The sequence below is a fragment of the Cherax quadricarinatus genome, chromosome 5, assembly GCF_038502225.1.
Source record: "Cherax quadricarinatus isolate ZL_2023a chromosome 5, ASM3850222v1, whole genome shotgun sequence".
NCBI classification, from domain to species: Eukaryota; Metazoa; Arthropoda; class Malacostraca; order Decapoda; family Parastacidae; genus Cherax; species Cherax quadricarinatus.
This window is the reverse complement of record NC_091296.1, coordinates 37,157,726-37,175,082: the sequence shown is the minus strand read 5'-3', so window position 1 is coordinate 37,175,082 and position 17,357 is coordinate 37,157,726. Positions and strand designations below refer to the sequence as shown.

The 17,357-nt window shown below is 39.3% G+C and overlaps 1 protein-coding gene across 1 annotated transcript in view; it reads left to right on the top strand.

The window, feature by feature from the left end:
• Positions 1 to 3,833: 3,833 nt before the first annotated feature.
• Uck (Uridine-cytidine kinase) overlaps positions 3,834 to 17,357 on the top strand; it is a gene marked incomplete at its 3' end in the record, with an annotated part of 82,520 nt that continues 68,996 nt past the window's right edge. The window contains 2 exon segments of the mRNA XM_053771035.2: positions 3,834 to 4,269; positions 17,039 to 17,173. Of these exon segments, the coding sequence (XP_053627010.2) occupies positions 4,156 to 4,269; positions 17,039 to 17,173 (249 nt within the window).

The following is a 17,357-nucleotide window of genomic DNA, read 5'->3' as shown; positions in this document are numbered from 1 at the left end:
CATAGCCCCACTCCATAAAGGGGGAAGTAAAGCAATAGGAAAGAACTACAGACCGATAGCACTAACATCCCATATCATAAAAATCTTTGAAAGGGTTCTAAGAAGCAAGATCGCCACCCATCTAGATACCCATCAATTACACAACCCAGGGCAACATGGGCTTAGAGCAGGTCGCTCCTGTCTGTCCCAACTACAAAACCTACTATATTATGTTTGGTAGCAGAGCAGGAGATGCACAATTAACATTAAGATCGACAACACTCTAATTACCAGACATAATGAGGGCAAATTCCTAGGCCTATACCTTGACAACAACCTGAATTTCAGCACCCATATCCAACACATAACCAAAAAAGTATCCAAAACGGTTGGGATCCTCTCCAAGATACGATACTACGTGCCGCAAACTGCCCTTATCACACTATACCATTCACTTATATATCCATACCTCACCTATGCTATTTGTGCTTGGGGATCAACTGCAGCAACACACCTAAAGCCACTAATAACCCAACAAAAAGCTGCAGTAAGAATAATCACTAAATCCCATCCCTGGCAACACCCCCCCCCCCACTCTTCATAGATCTAAACTTACTCCCTGTTCAGTACATCCACACTTACTACTGTGCAATCTACATCTACAGGACCTTAAACTCCAATATCAACCTTGACCTAAAACGCTTTCTTGATAGTTGTGACAGAACCCACAGGCATAACACCAGACACAAACATCTCTACGACATTCCCCGTGTCCGACTAAACCTTTACAAAAATTCAATGTATGTCAAAGGCCCTAAAATCTGGAACACCCTACCTGAGAACTCTAGAACTGCAGACACATTCATCACCTTCAAAACTACCATTAGAAAACATCTTATCTCCTTGATACACCCCATCAACTAACTACATGAATACCACCTGGTGGTTCACACTTACACTCACTCACCCATTTGACCATAAACAGAAATATTAATCTCAATCTTAAAATAATGAATCCTATGATACTCCAATACTGAAACTATGTACTGTGCCAAAACAAAAGCATTCACATTGCTAAACTCACAAACTAGTATTTAGTCACTTAGCCATAATACCAACTTACCTCATAATTTGTAATATTTTAAAATAAAGAATTAAACTAAGTCTGCCCGAAATGCCTAGCCATGCTAGGCGTTCTAGTGGTACACTCTGTAATCATTATTTAACTACATGTAAACCACACAACACCCAAATTCTGTAAATTCAACATTGTAATCTTTAGAGAGAATAAACTTTGAATTTGAATTTGAATTTGAATTTGAACTACTGGATCACTACGACAATGTCCTAGATGCACTAGAAGACAAAAAGAATGTAGATGTAATATTCACAGAATTTGCAAAAGCCTTCGACAAGTGTGACCATGGCGTAATAGCGCACAAAATGCGTGCTAAATGAATAACAGGAAAAGTTGGTAGATGGATCTATAATTTCCTTACAAACAGAACAGAAAGAGTAATAGTCAACAGAGTAAAGTCTGAGGCGGCTACAGTGAAAAGCTCTTTTCCACAAGGCACAGTACTCGCTCCCATCTTGTTTCTCATCCTCATATCTGACATAGACAAGGATGTCAGCCACAGCACCGTGTCTTCCTTTGCAGATAACACCCGACATCTGCTAGGCGGACATCAACCAAATTTTTCAATGGGCTGCAGAAAACAATATGAAGTTCAACGATGAGAAATTTCAATTACTCCGATATGGTAAACATGAGGAAATTACAATTTCATCAGAGTATAAAACAAATTCCAGCCACAAAATAGAGCGAAAAACTAACGTCAAAGACCTGGGAGCGATCATGTCGGAGGATCTCACTTTCAAGGACCATAACATTGTATCACTCGCATCTGCTAGAAAAATGACAGGATGGATAATGAGAACCTTCAAAACTAGGGATGCCAAGCCCATGATGACACTCTTCAGGTCGCTTGTTCTATCTAGGCTGGAATATTGCTGCACACTAACAGCACCTTTCAAGGCAGGTGAAATTGCTGACCTAGAAAATATACAGAGAACCTTCACGGCGCACATAATGGAGATAAAACACCTCAATTACTGGGAGCGCTTGAAGTTCCTGAACCTGTACTCCCTGGAACGCAGGCGGGAGAGATACATGATTATATACACCTGGAAAATCCTAGAGGGACTAGTACCGAACTTGCACACGAAAATCACTCGCTACAAAAGCAAAAGACTCGGCAGACGATGCAACATCCCCACAATGAAAAGCAGGGGTGTCACTAGCACGTTAAGAGGCAACACAATAAGTGTCAGGGGCCCAAGACTGTTCAACTGCCTCCCAGCATGCATAAAGGAGATTACCAATAGACCCCTGGCTGTCTTCAAGCAGGCACTGGACAGGCCCCTAAATCGGTACCTGACCAGCCGGGCTGTGGCTCGTACGTTGGATTGCGTGCAGCCAGCAGTAACAGCCTGGTTGATCAGGCTCTGATCCACCATGAGGCCTGGTCACAGACCGGGCCGCGGGGGCGTTGACCCCCGGAACTCTCTCCAGATAAACTCCAGGTACATTCTCCTTCTGGGTACTCTGATCCACCAGGAGGCCTGGTCACAGACCGGGCCGCGGGGGCGTTGACCCCTGGAACTCTCTCCAGGTAAACTCTTCTTGGCTAACATATCAACTTTATCATGGAGTAATCCAATGTGTGATGGGATCCATAGCAATTGTACATTAATTCCTCTGTCCCTGATTTTTGAGTATCTATACCTAACTTCTCCAATGAGCATGTTGTTGGAGTCATTATATGAGTTAAGAGCCTTCAGTGATGACATAGAATCAGTAATGATGATAGAGTCAAGCTCAGTGTCATAGGTTAGCTTCAGCGCCATTAGGATTGCAAACAATTCAGTTTGCAGTGTAGACGCCCAGTTGTTAATCCTTATGCCTAGTTCAACAAATTTATTATCGTTCTTAACTAGGAAGGTGGCAACAAGAACAGATGCAGCCCTGTTAGAAGACTCCTGTTTAGATCCATCAGTGTATGTAACTTGTGATAACTTATTACTACCAGCTAGGTGAGAAATTTCTTCTTGAGCTGCAGGTACACTTAATATTCCTTATCTCTGTACAAACATTGTATCATGCTGAAATAAAGAATTTGAATTTTAAAGTACAATTATCATAGTGTAAATTAATAATAATTATCATGCAGTGTAAATTACCTATTATTATTATTATAATCAAGGGGAAGCGCTAAACCCGGAGGATTATACAGCACTTGGGGGGGGGGATGTGGAAGGCATTCAGGCTTAATTTGGGGAACTGGAGCACAGATCCAATTCCCTAAATCAAGAGCCCCTCACCAACATCAAGGAACCTTCCTTGAGGGGTGTAAATTACCTAGAATAACCCAAAAATGCCAAGACATATTGACATTTCCAAAGGGGTCCTTGTAATATATTATTATTTAAATCATAACTCAAATTCAATGGAGTCCTTGAGGATACTCGGAATAGGTCCATTTCCTTGGATCAAGAATTCCTCACCGGCAAGAAGACACTACCCTAGAGGGAATCATTACAATGATACTTAACAATACCAACAAGATGATAGATCACAAACATCAACACGTAGGTATCCTTATTTGAAGACTGGTTTCCCATCTGGTTGGGGAAGGTTATATATAAAAAAAAGCTACCCAGGTGTTGCACGTGTGTCTTATTACTCCCCTGAGGGAGTGGACGTAATAGAATGTCAAGTTGAAATTAATTTAGAGTTTAACGTCACTAAATTTGAAGAGACAGAGGAGGGTTTAGAAGGTTTACTGGTTTATTGATTTGTTAGCGGGTAGTACAGCTTTCTGAGGGTGGCTGCTGCTCTAGCAGTGTTATGCTGCCTAGCAACACTGCATGTGCGACTTGCATGCTAGTGAAACTCAGCACTAATCTCGAGGTGCAAAGTGCAACACTAGGAGTTAGTTTAGTGGAGAGTGTGAGGCGAGGTGTGAGCAGTAATAGTAGCAGAGAGTGTGAGGCGAGGTGTGAGCAGTAGTAGTAGCAGAGAGTGAGGCGAGGTGTGAGCAGTAGTAGTAGCAGAGAGTCGTGGTGTAGCAAGAAGTGCTGCCAGTACCCGGCCTCACACACCACACTACAGTCATGTCCACACACAGACCTGATGATCTTAGTAAACCCCACAATGGTGTTACTAATGACTTCACCCCCAAGACGCCTTTCTTGATAGGAGTGGCTGGTGGCACCGCCTCGGGCAAGGTAAGATACCCTCATGTTAGGGCAGCCAACACCACCACTCGTAATAACTTACTTCAGACTTTTTGGGATTATCCTGGATAATTTACATGTTATTTATGTATGATAATTTGTGTAACTTCTTGTATACCTGTACCTAAATAAACTTACTCCCTGGGGGGTCATTACCCTTTGGGTACGTCTTGTACAACCTCATAAGAACATAAGAAAGAAGGAACACTGCAGCAGGCCTACTGGCCCATGCGAGGGCTACTTTATACGTATTTAGGCCTCTTACACAATTAGAATATTTTAGTGGTTTTGTAAAGTAAAAGTATTTACCCATAGATAATCCAATGGAAATGAGTCACTTTCTGTTATCCTAGGTGATGAACATATGTTACTATATATAATAATTGTACCTATGTGTACCTCTACCTACCTTGTGGGTTTAGCGCTAGTTGTGATTATAATAACAGTAACTGTACCTGTACCTCAATAAACTTAGTTATTAACAACTTGGCAGAACTCGGTGATATTAATTTACTTTTTAGTACAAATAACCCATATATATCATGGAATAAGATTCTTTTTTTTGAGATATTAACAAAAAATAGGTTAGGTGCCGTTGTGTTCACTGTGGTAAGGGGTCATCAGTCATAGTAGTTACTTGTGATATATGTGAGGTGTGCACACAATATTAGTCATGTATATGAATTAGTAGCCAGTAGTGATTGACCAATGCAGTATGTCTTCACTTTAATTGTGGTCTGAGGAAAAACAGCAAATACAATGTATGTGAAGTATGTAAGGGATGAGGTCATAAGTTGTAATTTTGCTCAAAGTAATGGAGCTTCTCATAAGTATGCATGTGGTTTATTTTCACACATTTCATTTACAGTGGATGTATGAAACCCTGGGTAAAAATTCGCCAAAAAAAGTGGTCGAAATACGAATTGTATGATATCCAGACCGGACGAAAACGGGGTTCCACTGTACTTGGTTTATTTTTTGACAAATATCATTAATGATCGTGACCTATGTTTGACTGTATCTAATACTTAGACTAATAGTAAGATAAGATGTGTTTGGATTTTTAACCCTGAGGGATTAGACACCCAGGGTAACCCGGAAAGTTAGCTCATCACTGAGAAGTGTCTGTCATATTTCCATTGGGGTTCTTTCAGTCTCATCCCCCAGGATGTAACCCACAACAGTCTACTAATGCCTAGGTACATACATACTGCTAGGTGAACAGGGGCATCAGGTGGAAGGAAACATGCCCAACCTTACCACCTATGCTGGGGATTGAATCACAGATACTGTGTGAGGCGAGAGCATTGCCAACAGAGCCACAGTTGGCAACAACAGAGTCTGGGATCAATCCTCAGCAAAAGTGAAACAGGCATGTTTCTTTACACCTGGTGCCTCTGTTCATCTAGCAGTGAGTAGGTATCTGGGTGTTAGCAAACTGTTGTGTATTGCATCCTGGAGGAGGAAATTAACCTAATTTACCTGGAGTTTACCTGGAGAGAGTTCCGGGGGTCAACGCCCCCGCGGCCCGGTCTGAGACCAGGCCTCCTGGTGGATCAGAGCCTGATCAACCAGGCTGTTGCTGCTGGCTGCACGCAAACCAACATACGAGCCACAGCCCGGCTGATCCGGAACTGACTTTAGGTGCTTGTCCAGTGCCAGCTTGAAGACTGCCAGGGGTCTGTTGGTAATCCCCCTTATGTGTGCTGGGAGGCAGTTGAACAGTCTCGGGCCCCTGACACTTATTGTATGGTCTCTTAACGTGCTAGTGACACCCCTGCTTTTCATTGGGGGGATGGTGCATCGTCTGCCAAGTCTTTTGCTTTCGTAGTGGGTGATTTTCGTGTGCAAGTTCGGTACTAGTCCCTCTAGGATTTTCCAGGTGTATATAATCATGTATCTCTCCCTCCTGCGTTCCAGGGAATACAGGTTTAGGAAATGCTTAGTATATAATAATAATAATTAATAATAATAATAATAATAATAATAGTTTATTAGGACACCATACATAGTTGTACAAGGTATTATAGTAGTTGGGTGTACATGTCAAAAGCCCCTTGTATGCAGAGCATTATGGGGAGGTTTAAAATTAACTTAGGATTATCTAAGCTATAATAAATTTAATGGTAACAGTTACATTAAACAATTTACAATATCAAGTACAACTGAGTATTTTAAACAGTGAAATTTGAACATTTCAATTTTGAAGCATTATAGTTTTACAATTTTGCAACATTACAGTGAATAATATAACAAAATGATCAGTTTACTATATGTAGTCATACAATTTATTAATCAGAGCTACTCAAATCAAATCAATGATCTGTAGTGCAGTAACAGTTCATATGGTCATTAGACGAGTTCCAGTGCATTCAAGAGATTGGATTATTCTATTAGGTAATGCTATAAAAACATAGTTTGATAAGGTTTCTCTAATTATACAACTGGGTTACACATGTATGAAATGTAAGTTATTCAGTACTATTTGCATTAGATTAGATATGAGAATTTATTGATCTTTGAGCATTTATTTATGGGGTCCTAAGGCTAAGGGAGTAACACAGTGAGTAATGATATTTTGAGGCAGTAGAAAGTGATTTGTTAACTATGTAGGTAAAGTTAAATTAAGTACTGTATATTTAGTTTCGGGTGAGTAGGTGGTTTTTAAGAGGAGTCTTGAATTGATATACAGTGTTTCTTTGGTAATCACTGGTAACGAATTCCAGATTTTTGGGCCTTTTATGTGCATTGAGTTTTTACATAGTGTGAGATGGACACAGGGAACATCAAAGAGTGATCTGTGTAACCTGCCATCATTTATGCCAGGCTGATATAGTTGTAAACTCATGATTAATGTGCATGAGAGCAGCTGGCAACCAGAGGGGTTTTTGTATAGTATTCTAGTAATGTCAGCAAGGTCTGTATCAGTTGTATCATGTAGTTGTAAAAATAAAGATTGTTATTATTAAGGATCCCAATGGAAATCGTTATGAATTTTCTTGGATTATCGTAGATATTTTATGCATGTTACTGTGTAAAACGATTGTAATTCATCCCAAAATTGTGTCTAAATAAATAAACTTATTAACTTAACATATTAGGTTAAGTTTGGTTATGTTATATATGGTCAGGTTATGTAACAACCAGAAAATACCATTGTATCTTATTAACATTCTGCCAAGTTTGAGATATTCTTTAGTGTGCCTTGTAAATTAACAATTTGCTCAACAAATGATTACTTATTCCATGCTCTACATAAGTTGTAGTTGTCAGTAACTATTACATATCTAACTTTTATTTAGATAAATCATACGGTATGAAGAAGTAATTGCAATGCACATTATTTATTTATTTATTTATTTAGTAATTTGAGCATACATACAGAGGTACAAATAAATGTTAGCATTACAAAATGAACGACAAGCACAAATAGGAAGTGTTTATCTTATGCTCAGCAGATGGAGGATCAAATCTCTACCACATCTACTGCATGGGTTTAGTGCTTAACATGAATTATTAAATTAAAATTATGTATTATTAAAATTGATGTTAAAAGCTCTGCTGAAATGACAGATTTATCCAGGCTGGATCCAAGTAAGAGAGAAGTTGTCTTGCTCAGTTCTCTAGTATTCTATTCAGAAGACAGGTGAGACTGGGGGGCAGGCAAAGCAAAAAAGCGGTGCATATTCAAGGTGTGACAGCATTTGTACCATTTCAAGCTTTGCAGCCTTTACTGTTGAGCAGACTTGAGGTAAGATAAGATTTGTTTGGATTTATAACCCAGAGGGTTAGCCATCCAGGATAACCCAAGAAAGTCAGTGTGTCATCGGGGACTGTCTGTCTGATTTCCACTGGGGTCCTTCAATCTTGGTTGATTAACACCCAGGTATCTGTTTACAGCTAGGTGAACAGGGACAGCGGGTGTAAGGAAACATGGCCAATGTTTCCACCCATGCCAGGAGCTGAACCATGAACACTCATTACATGAGAAAGAAGCACTGTAGTAGGCATACTGGCCCAAACTAAGCAGGTCCAACTCACACCCACTCATGTACTTTAACCTATTTTTAAAGCTACACAAGGTTTTAGCTGGAATGACACTACTTAGGAGTTTGTTGGTGTTGACAACCTAGCCATGAGCCACACCTAATTAGTACTTGTTAACTTCTTGGCTGCCTTGCTAGCAAGATTTACCCTGCAATTCTAAATAGACATTTTTTAATCAGATTTCACTCCTAGAATATCCACCTTATCACTGAGCTCCAGCATTAACATAAATAATGGTGGTCTCCAAGTACCATTATGTTTTCAAAGAAACAAATGTAACTTGCCATCATTTTTGCCAGGCTGATATAGCTGTAAACTCATGATCATTGTGCATGAGAGCAGCTGGCAATTTATTCTTACGAGTCCCATGCATAGGCATAGAACTCTGGTATAAGGTGGAGGTCATTGAAGTAGACATTCAAATACAGTGGACCCAGCATGCTCTCCTGTGGAACACTGACACCAGTTGCCTTGCTGACTCTGTCCATTTGAAAACTACTTAGTGATTATCTTGAAAGTGGATCTCTAAGGAGCTGTAGTATACAGCTAGAGACTTTTAAGTGCTTGCAGTTTTGCCAAGAGTCCCTGGTGCCATACCTGGTCAAAAGCACCAGCAATTATTTCTATCCACACTAGGGCCTCACTTTACGCCGATTTGCCTTACAGCATTCCGCTAATATGGTGATTTCAAGTTACGACCAAAATTTGCTATACGGCGAGCAGTCTTTCAAATATGGCGTGCCCCACCCAGTTTGTTTACTTTCTCCATGAGCACATCTCTATTATGTCTGGAAATTTTTAAAAATTTCAAGTGTTTTAAAGTTATTGAATATTTTATATATTCAGTGGACCCTCCCTTTTTGTCAATCTTCGTTATCGCTGATTTCTGTTTTCGCCGACCTTTTTCATCAAAATATTGGTTCTATTTTTGTCGATTTCCTCTGTTTTTGTCGATTGTATGGAATCTGTCCAGTGCCCAGATCACACACAAAGCTGCTTCCCACACGCAATCTCAGGCAGTGTAGTGTTATTTCTCGGTGAGCGAACATATCCTGCGAGATCATACGAAACATTTCTTAATAATCCATTGTTTTTGGCACTTGTTTATTGTGTGTGACTGCTAAATAAGTCACCATAGGCCCAAAGAAAGCTTTTAGTGCCAGTCCTTTGATAAAGAATGTGTATAGAATTCAAGAAAAAGTTTGTAGAAAAATACGAAAGTGGTGGCGGTAGAGGGTGGTTGTGATGGGGGTAGAGGGTGGTTGTGATGGGGGTAGAGGGTGGTTGTGATGGGGGTAGAGGGTGGTTGTGATGGGGGTAGAGGGTGGTTGTGATGGTGGTAGAGGGTGGTTGTGATGGTGGTAGAGGGTGGTTGTGATGGTGGTAGAGGGTGGTTGTGATGGTGGTAGAGGGCAGTTGTGATGGTGGTAGAGGGTGGTTGTGATGGTGGTAGAGGGTGGTTGTGATGGTGGTAGAGGGTGGTAGTGGTTGTGAGGGTGGTAGTGATGGTGGTAGTGGTAGTGATGGTGGTAGAGGGTGGTAGTAATGGAGATTTGTGCAGTGTGGAGTAGGATGGAAAGATTTGTTCCATTAAAAAAAAAAAAAGGGAAGTGACCCTGGATAAGGACTTGGTACCTAGAGTCCTTATGGAGGGGGATTCCCCTTCCAAAGAATAATCTCTCTTCCCTCTTCCCTCCTCCCTGTCTTCCATCCACCAACAATAGTCTTCAATAAAGGTAAGTGTCATGTTGAATGTTCATTCTTTTGTGCATGTAAATCTATCTTTAAGGTAAAAAAAATTTTTTTTGATAATACTTCTGGGTGTCTGGAACTGATTAATTGGATTTACATTATTTCTTATGGGGAAAATGGTCTCAGTTTTTGCTGATTTCAGTTTCCACCGATCTCTCTGGAACAGATTAAACTGTACTCTGATAATTATACTTGTGTACCTGCATCTAAATATACTTACTGTGCTGGCATTCAGGTACACATGAAAATCACTAAGAGTCTCTCTACTCAACGCCATATAATAATCTCTTGGACGCATTAAATGTCTTATATTAAGTTACTATAGACATTTCTATTAATCCATCTATGATATTTTTTCAAAATTATGTAATAAACACTCTAAGTAACATATAAACATGATACATACACCCACAGTATAAAAATTGACATTAATATGAGATTTGTTTACAAAGCGGTTGGTAGCAAACCACCTGGACTCCCAAAAATTGCACAACCCAGAGCAACATGGTTTCAGAGCAGGTCGCTTCTGCCTTTCACAATTGCGAGACCACTATGATATGGTCCTAGATGCACTGGAAAACAAACAGAATGCAGATGTAGTATACACAGACTTTGCAAAAGCCTTTGACAACTGCGACCATGGTGTAATAGCACACAAAATGTGTGCTAAAGGGATAACCGGCAAAGTAGGCAGATGGATCTTCAACTTTCTAACCAATCACACACAGAGAGTAGTGGTAAACAGAGTTAAATCAGATGCTGCCATAGTGAAGAGCTCTGTCCCACAAGGCACGGTACTCGCACCTATCCTGTTCCTTATTCTCATGTCAGACATAGACAGAGATGTAAACCATAGCATGGTATCATCTTTTCCAGACGATACTAGGATCTGCATGAGTGTCATCCATTGAGGACATAGCAAAGCTCCAAGAAGATATAAACCAAGTTTTCCAATGGGCAACAGAGAATAATATGATGTTCAGTGAAGACAAATTCCAGCTATTCCATTATGGAAAACTGGAGGAAATAATAACTAGGACTGAGTATACGTACTACAAACTCCAATCACGCAAAAGAGCGGAAAAGTAATGTGAAGGACCTGGGTGTGGTAATGTCAGAAGACCTCACCTTCATGGACCACAACAATGCCACTATCACATCTGTGAGGAAACTGATGGGATGGATAATGAGAACATTCAAGACAAGAGATGCTAAGCCAATGATGATCCTTTTTAAATCACTTATTCTCTCTGGGCTGGAATACTGCTGTACATTAACATCCCCATTCAAGGCAGGTGAAATTGCAGAACTAGAGAATGTACAGAGAACCTTTACTGCACGTACAAGTTCCATCAAACACCTTAACTACTGGGAGTGCCTAGAAGCACTTGACTTGTACTCACTAGAGTGCAGATGAGAGATATATATCATAATCTACACCTGGAAGATTCTGGAGGGACTGGTCCCTAATATGCACACAGTAATCACTCCATACGAAAGCAAAAGACTTGGCAGGTGTTGCAACACACCCCCAGTGAAAAGTAGGGGCGTCACTGGTACACTAAGAGAAAACGCAATAAGTGTCCGGGGCCCAAGACTGTTCAACAGCCTCCCACCAGCAAGAAGAGGCATTACCGGAAGACCCCTGGTTGTCTTCAAGAGGGAGCTGGACAGATACCTAAAGACGGTGCCGGATCAGCCGAGCTGTGGTTCGTATGTTGGATTGTGTGTGGCCAGCAGTAACAGCCTCGTTGATCAGGCTCTGATCCACCAGGAGGCCTGGTTTTGGACCTGGCCGTGGGGGCGTTGATCCCCGGAATGCCCTCCAGGTAGACTCCAGGTAGGTGTCAGAAGAATTACGTTTTCTCTATTCAAACACCAGTTACTTAACTATAGAAAAATATTCCTTTCGTATGCCTTCTATCTATAGCTATTCACGACCCTTGTGGGTTTAGCGCTTCCTTTTTATTACGATTATAATGTGTAATAATAATAATAATAACTCTGAATAAGTAAGTTTATTCAGGTATACACAAATACAATTACATATATTATCATACATAGCAGCATATGTATAGGGAACCTAGGATATCCCAAAAAAGTCAGAGAGTGAGGCACATTAAATGTCGTATAAAACGTTAATATAGACATTTTGCTTAATCTATGATATTTTTTCAAAATTATATAATAAACATGCTATGTAACATGTAAGCATGATAAATATACCCACAGCACAATAAATTAACATAAATATGAGATGGTTTTTCTAGTCGGCTTGCGGAGTGAATTAAAACTGTGTCTGGCTGGTTTGTTTACGTAACTTGCACTGTCCTCTCTCATGTACTCATTCTCTCGTTCTCTCTCTCGTTCTCTCTCTCGTTCTCTCTCTCGTTCTCTCTCTCGTTCTCTCTCTCGTTCTCTCTCTCGTTCTCTCGTTCTCTCTCTCGTTCTCTCTCTCGTTCTCTCGTTCTCTCTCTCGTTCTCTCTCTCGTTCTCTCTCTCGTTCTCTCTCTCGTTCTCTCTCTCGTTCTCTCTCTCGTTCTCTCTCTCGTTCTCTCTCTCGTTCTCTCTCGTTCTCTCTCTCGTTCTCTCTCTCGTTCTCTCTCTCGTTCTCTCTCTAATCCTTTGACTGTCGCAACCCCCAATCCTGAGGTGTCTCCTGGTGTCGCAAAATTTAAAAAAAAAAAAAAAAATTTCTTATGAAATGATAGAGAATCTTTTCCCGATTGTAATGACACCAAAAAAACGAAATTTGATGGAAAACTGACGGAATTATGCTCTCGCGAAGTTAGCGACCTTGGCGATATTTACAAATCGGCGATTTCGCCCACTTTGAGCCTTATTTTCGGCTAATTCGTTTGTTTCAGTCGACCAAACTCATAGCTATTTCTTTAGAACTCCATTTTTTCTATCGATTGAGTACAAGAAACTGCCCATTTACCAATTTCAACTACCCAATAACATGGTCAGAAATTTGCAATTTGGCCAATTTCACGAAAATTAAAAAATATGACAATTTCAAAATAAGGTCCAGAATGAGCAATGCAGACATTCCTGGCTCTAAAATAACATTTTCTTAGTTCATCAGTCATCTCTCCAGGCCCCTCTTGCTTTCTATTTTGAATTTTTATTCAAACAAAAATAGAAAATTTACTATTATGCAGACTACTCCAATACTGTAATAATTGTATAAATAACATCAACCCATTCATGAGTGCATATTAGAATGGCTAGTTGGACATTTATTGGACAATGATGTCATTAGTTTACTTTTGAACATTAGCAAAAATCAAACATTTCCCCTATTTTGAACTCCATTTCCAGGTTTTTTTTATAGTAAAATCAATCAAAATCATCTCTTTTTCTATAACATGTTTTCCATTCTATCAAATGAGACCAAGAAAACGAGAATACAACCATAAATACTATACGAAAATAGACCACAAAGTCGGCATTTTAATTAAAAAAACTGTCGGAGTTTTTTTTTCTCATTATGCAATGCGTGCTCCAGGATTTTTTTTATGTGGTGCACACTGACCACACAGACCCATTCTCTCACATGTGGGCCTACCAGCTTTCTCCTTGATTTGAAGCCGCTAGAATTTGAGTATATATTCGTCAAACACGGTACCTCATAAGACGTATATATACGGCCGCGACAGTCAAAGGGTTAATAATAATAATAAACAATATAAATAACATAGAAACTTGATATATACTCTAAAATAAATAAAATGTGTAATTCATGTAGTGGTATGGGCGGTGTCAGCGGTGGACGACAGTTTGTCTGGAGACCGGGCAAAATACTTGTTGAATAATTTCACTAATATCATGTATACTGCTTATTTATCTATCACAGTTCATCTAATAAACAATGTAAATAACATAGAAACCTGATATATCCTCTAGAATGAATAAAATGTCATTATGTAACAGGTGGAGACAGCCACACCCACTCCCTCTTTGTTGTGGTAAACACAGCCATCTAGTGACGGCCTTTTGAAGCTGTCTTTTATTATAATTATTATGTAGTACATTATTATTATATATGTATTATTATTATTATTATTATTATTATTATTATTATTATTATTCTATTATACTATTATTATTATACGTATTATTATTACTATACGTATTATTATTATTATATTATTATTATTACTATTATTATTAATACAATATAAATAATTTGTAATTTTTGTTCACACAAAAAATATAAGAAACCATACCACGGGCGGGGATAGAACCCGCGATCAGAGTCTCAAAACTCTAGACCGTCGCGTTAGCCACAATAAGATTCATCCAACTAGGTATATTTCTACACCATAGGAAGGTTAGCAAAGGCACCACTTTGACCACAAATGCAAGTTTTTACAGACGAATCTCCAGCTAGCATGGCCGTGACGAACTCTAGCTCAAGTCCCCTCCAAGCCATCAACATGACTCACGAAATCATAATGACACGATTGCAAACAAACCATACCATGGGCGGGGATAGAACCTGTGATCAGAGTCTCAAAACTCCAGACCGTCGCGTTAGCCACTTGCATTTGTGGTCACAGTGATGCCTGTGCTAACCTTCCTATGGTGTAGAAATGCACCTAGTTGGATGAATCTTATTGTGGCTAGCTGGTCCAGTGGCTAACGCGATGGTCTGGAGTTTTGAGACTCTGATCGCGGGTTCTATCCTTGCCCGTGGTATGGTTTGTTTGCAATTATGCCATTACAATTTCGTGAGTCATGTTGACGACTTTGAGGGGACTTGAGCTAGAGTTCGTCACAGCCACGCTAGCTGGAGATTCGTCTGTAAAAACTTGCATTTGTGGTCACAGTGGTGCCTATGCTAACCTTCCTATGGTGTAGAAATGCACCTAGTTGGATGAATCTTATTGTGGCTAGCTGGTCCAGTGGCTAATGCGACGGTCTGGAATTTTGAGACTGTGATCGCGGGTTCTGTCCCTGCCCGTGGCATGGTTTGTTTGCAATCATGTCATTACGATTTCGTGAGTCAAAAAATGTAAGATTTACTGTTATGCCTTATTGCAATAATGAATAAATAATGTCAGCCCATTCATGACTGCATATTGGAATGGACAGTGACGTCATTTGTTTACTCTTGAACATAGTCAAGCAAATGATGATTTCTCCCTCGTTGAGCTCAATTTCAAGGTATTTTTCATCGTGAAAGCAATCAGAATCATATCTATTTCTGTGATATATCTTCCATTCTATCAAATGAGACCCAAAAAGCGAGAATACAACCATAAAACCATACGAAAATACCACTAAGGGGTGGCTAATTGCTGAGAAGTGAACTCCATTATTTATGCTCCGATTTCTTTCATTTTTGGTGTACATTAAGAAGCATCTTTCCATCATACATTGCCCAAGTTTCAATAAGATAGTCCAACAAACAAATGAGATACAATTTCCTAGATCAAGAGCAAGAGCCCCTCACCAGGATCAAGGAGCCTGCCTTGAGGTCTGCTCACTTACGGAAATTTTGCTTGCGTATGGAAGCAAAAAATCAACCTTTCGACTGCTTGTATTTGGAAAAACTCACACGTGGATGCACTCGCAAGTAGAGGTTCTACTGTATTCTTTATGCAGTCAGAAAATTGTGCATCTCTATATGCACAATATCTTGGCTCTTATCCATGTGTTTGTTTCCTCTCTAATTGATTTTTGCAATTGTTTGTGGGTTTGCCTTGTTGTTGAGAAGAATTCAGTCTTTACTGAATTGTACAGTTAAATGAGTATTTTTGCTCCCACTTGGAGTTCTCACCAGTCCTTGCTTGAATTACTGGCATTGGTGACCTATAAAGGGAAAAATTTATTCTTTTTAACCCTTTAGCATCTAGGTAACATATGAAGGTTCTAGAGCCCAATCAGGACATATGAAATTGTTGACATTGCTTCTAGCCAATAAGGGAAACCAGTCCTCAAGTAACCAATCAGAGGGAAAGGAAGTGAGAAGTCGAGAAGTATAGCAGTGGAATTCTAGAATTGGGAGAGACTGTTTCCAGTCATTGGCAATTATGTACTTGTCAGTAGGAATGAGGACTGTTTAGACTCTCTTTCAAAGCTCAGTTTTTACATTAACCCCATTATCTCGACTGAATGCAAAAGCATTAAACTGTTTACAGTAGTAACATCTAAGGCTATTAAGCTGATTGAACCTAGGTATATTGTTGATATGAATATACTCTATACGGTGGGCTCGGAAATTTTCTATGAGTTGTTGACAACCCTTTCAGGTGATTAACTATGGTGCTGTTGGGGATAAATCATTCACAGAAAGAACCTTTTCTTGTGTAGCTTCTGGATTGTATAACAGCTTACTGGTGCCTTTTAAGAGTCGGGAATCTGTTCATTTAAAGTCTCAGTTGGAAACTCGTTTCTTTTCTAGAGTTTATGACCCTGATGATCATACTGTCATTCTTGAATATAAACTTTAGATTTTTTTTTTTTTATCTTTGTTGCATTTATGGTTTGGTGTGCAAGCACTTGTGAATTTCTTGAAAGAACAGACACTCAAGAATTTTAAAATCGTATTTTTTATTATGATTATGGTTATTATTAATCATCATTTTTTAAATAATGGGATACTGTTATGTCACATTCGCTAGTCTAGTGAATGTTCATCATTTTTAGCTGAAGGTGAAGCTTCAGGTACTGTAAGTCTCATTTTGCTACTCTGCAGTCTTAGCTAAGTAATGTTCTAAGATGATATGCTATGTATATATTAATGGCACTGTGGTTATATTGTCGGTTATTCCCGGGTACTATTTCTAGTCATTGTATATAACCAATAGGCATCATTAATAAGGCTTGTAGTATTGTTTAGAAGTATTTTTTTTTTTTATCAAAAAACCATGTCTGTTGAATTTGTTTTAAGGATAGTGCATATTTTTACTATTGAAAATAATTACTATGTCTGTAATGTTTTCTCTTCCAGTCAACAGTATGCAAAAGAATTATGGAGAGGCTAGGACAGGATGACATAGAACATTCCCAGCGTCGTGTGGTCTGCATTTCTCAAGATGCATTTTATCGTCCTCTAAATGCAGAGGAAAGTTCAAGGGCTCTCAAGGTTGGTTTTTTCATATAGCTGACACTTTAGATTCTGCTTTTTAAATTTGTAATTTTGTAGAAAAAACATTTGTTTATAAATGTAGTGTTTTAATGCCTATCAGTTCATTATCATTATGATCCTTATAGTTGGCACTGTTCACACTCAAGTTTGATATTTACTACTGATGATTTATAATTTTGTC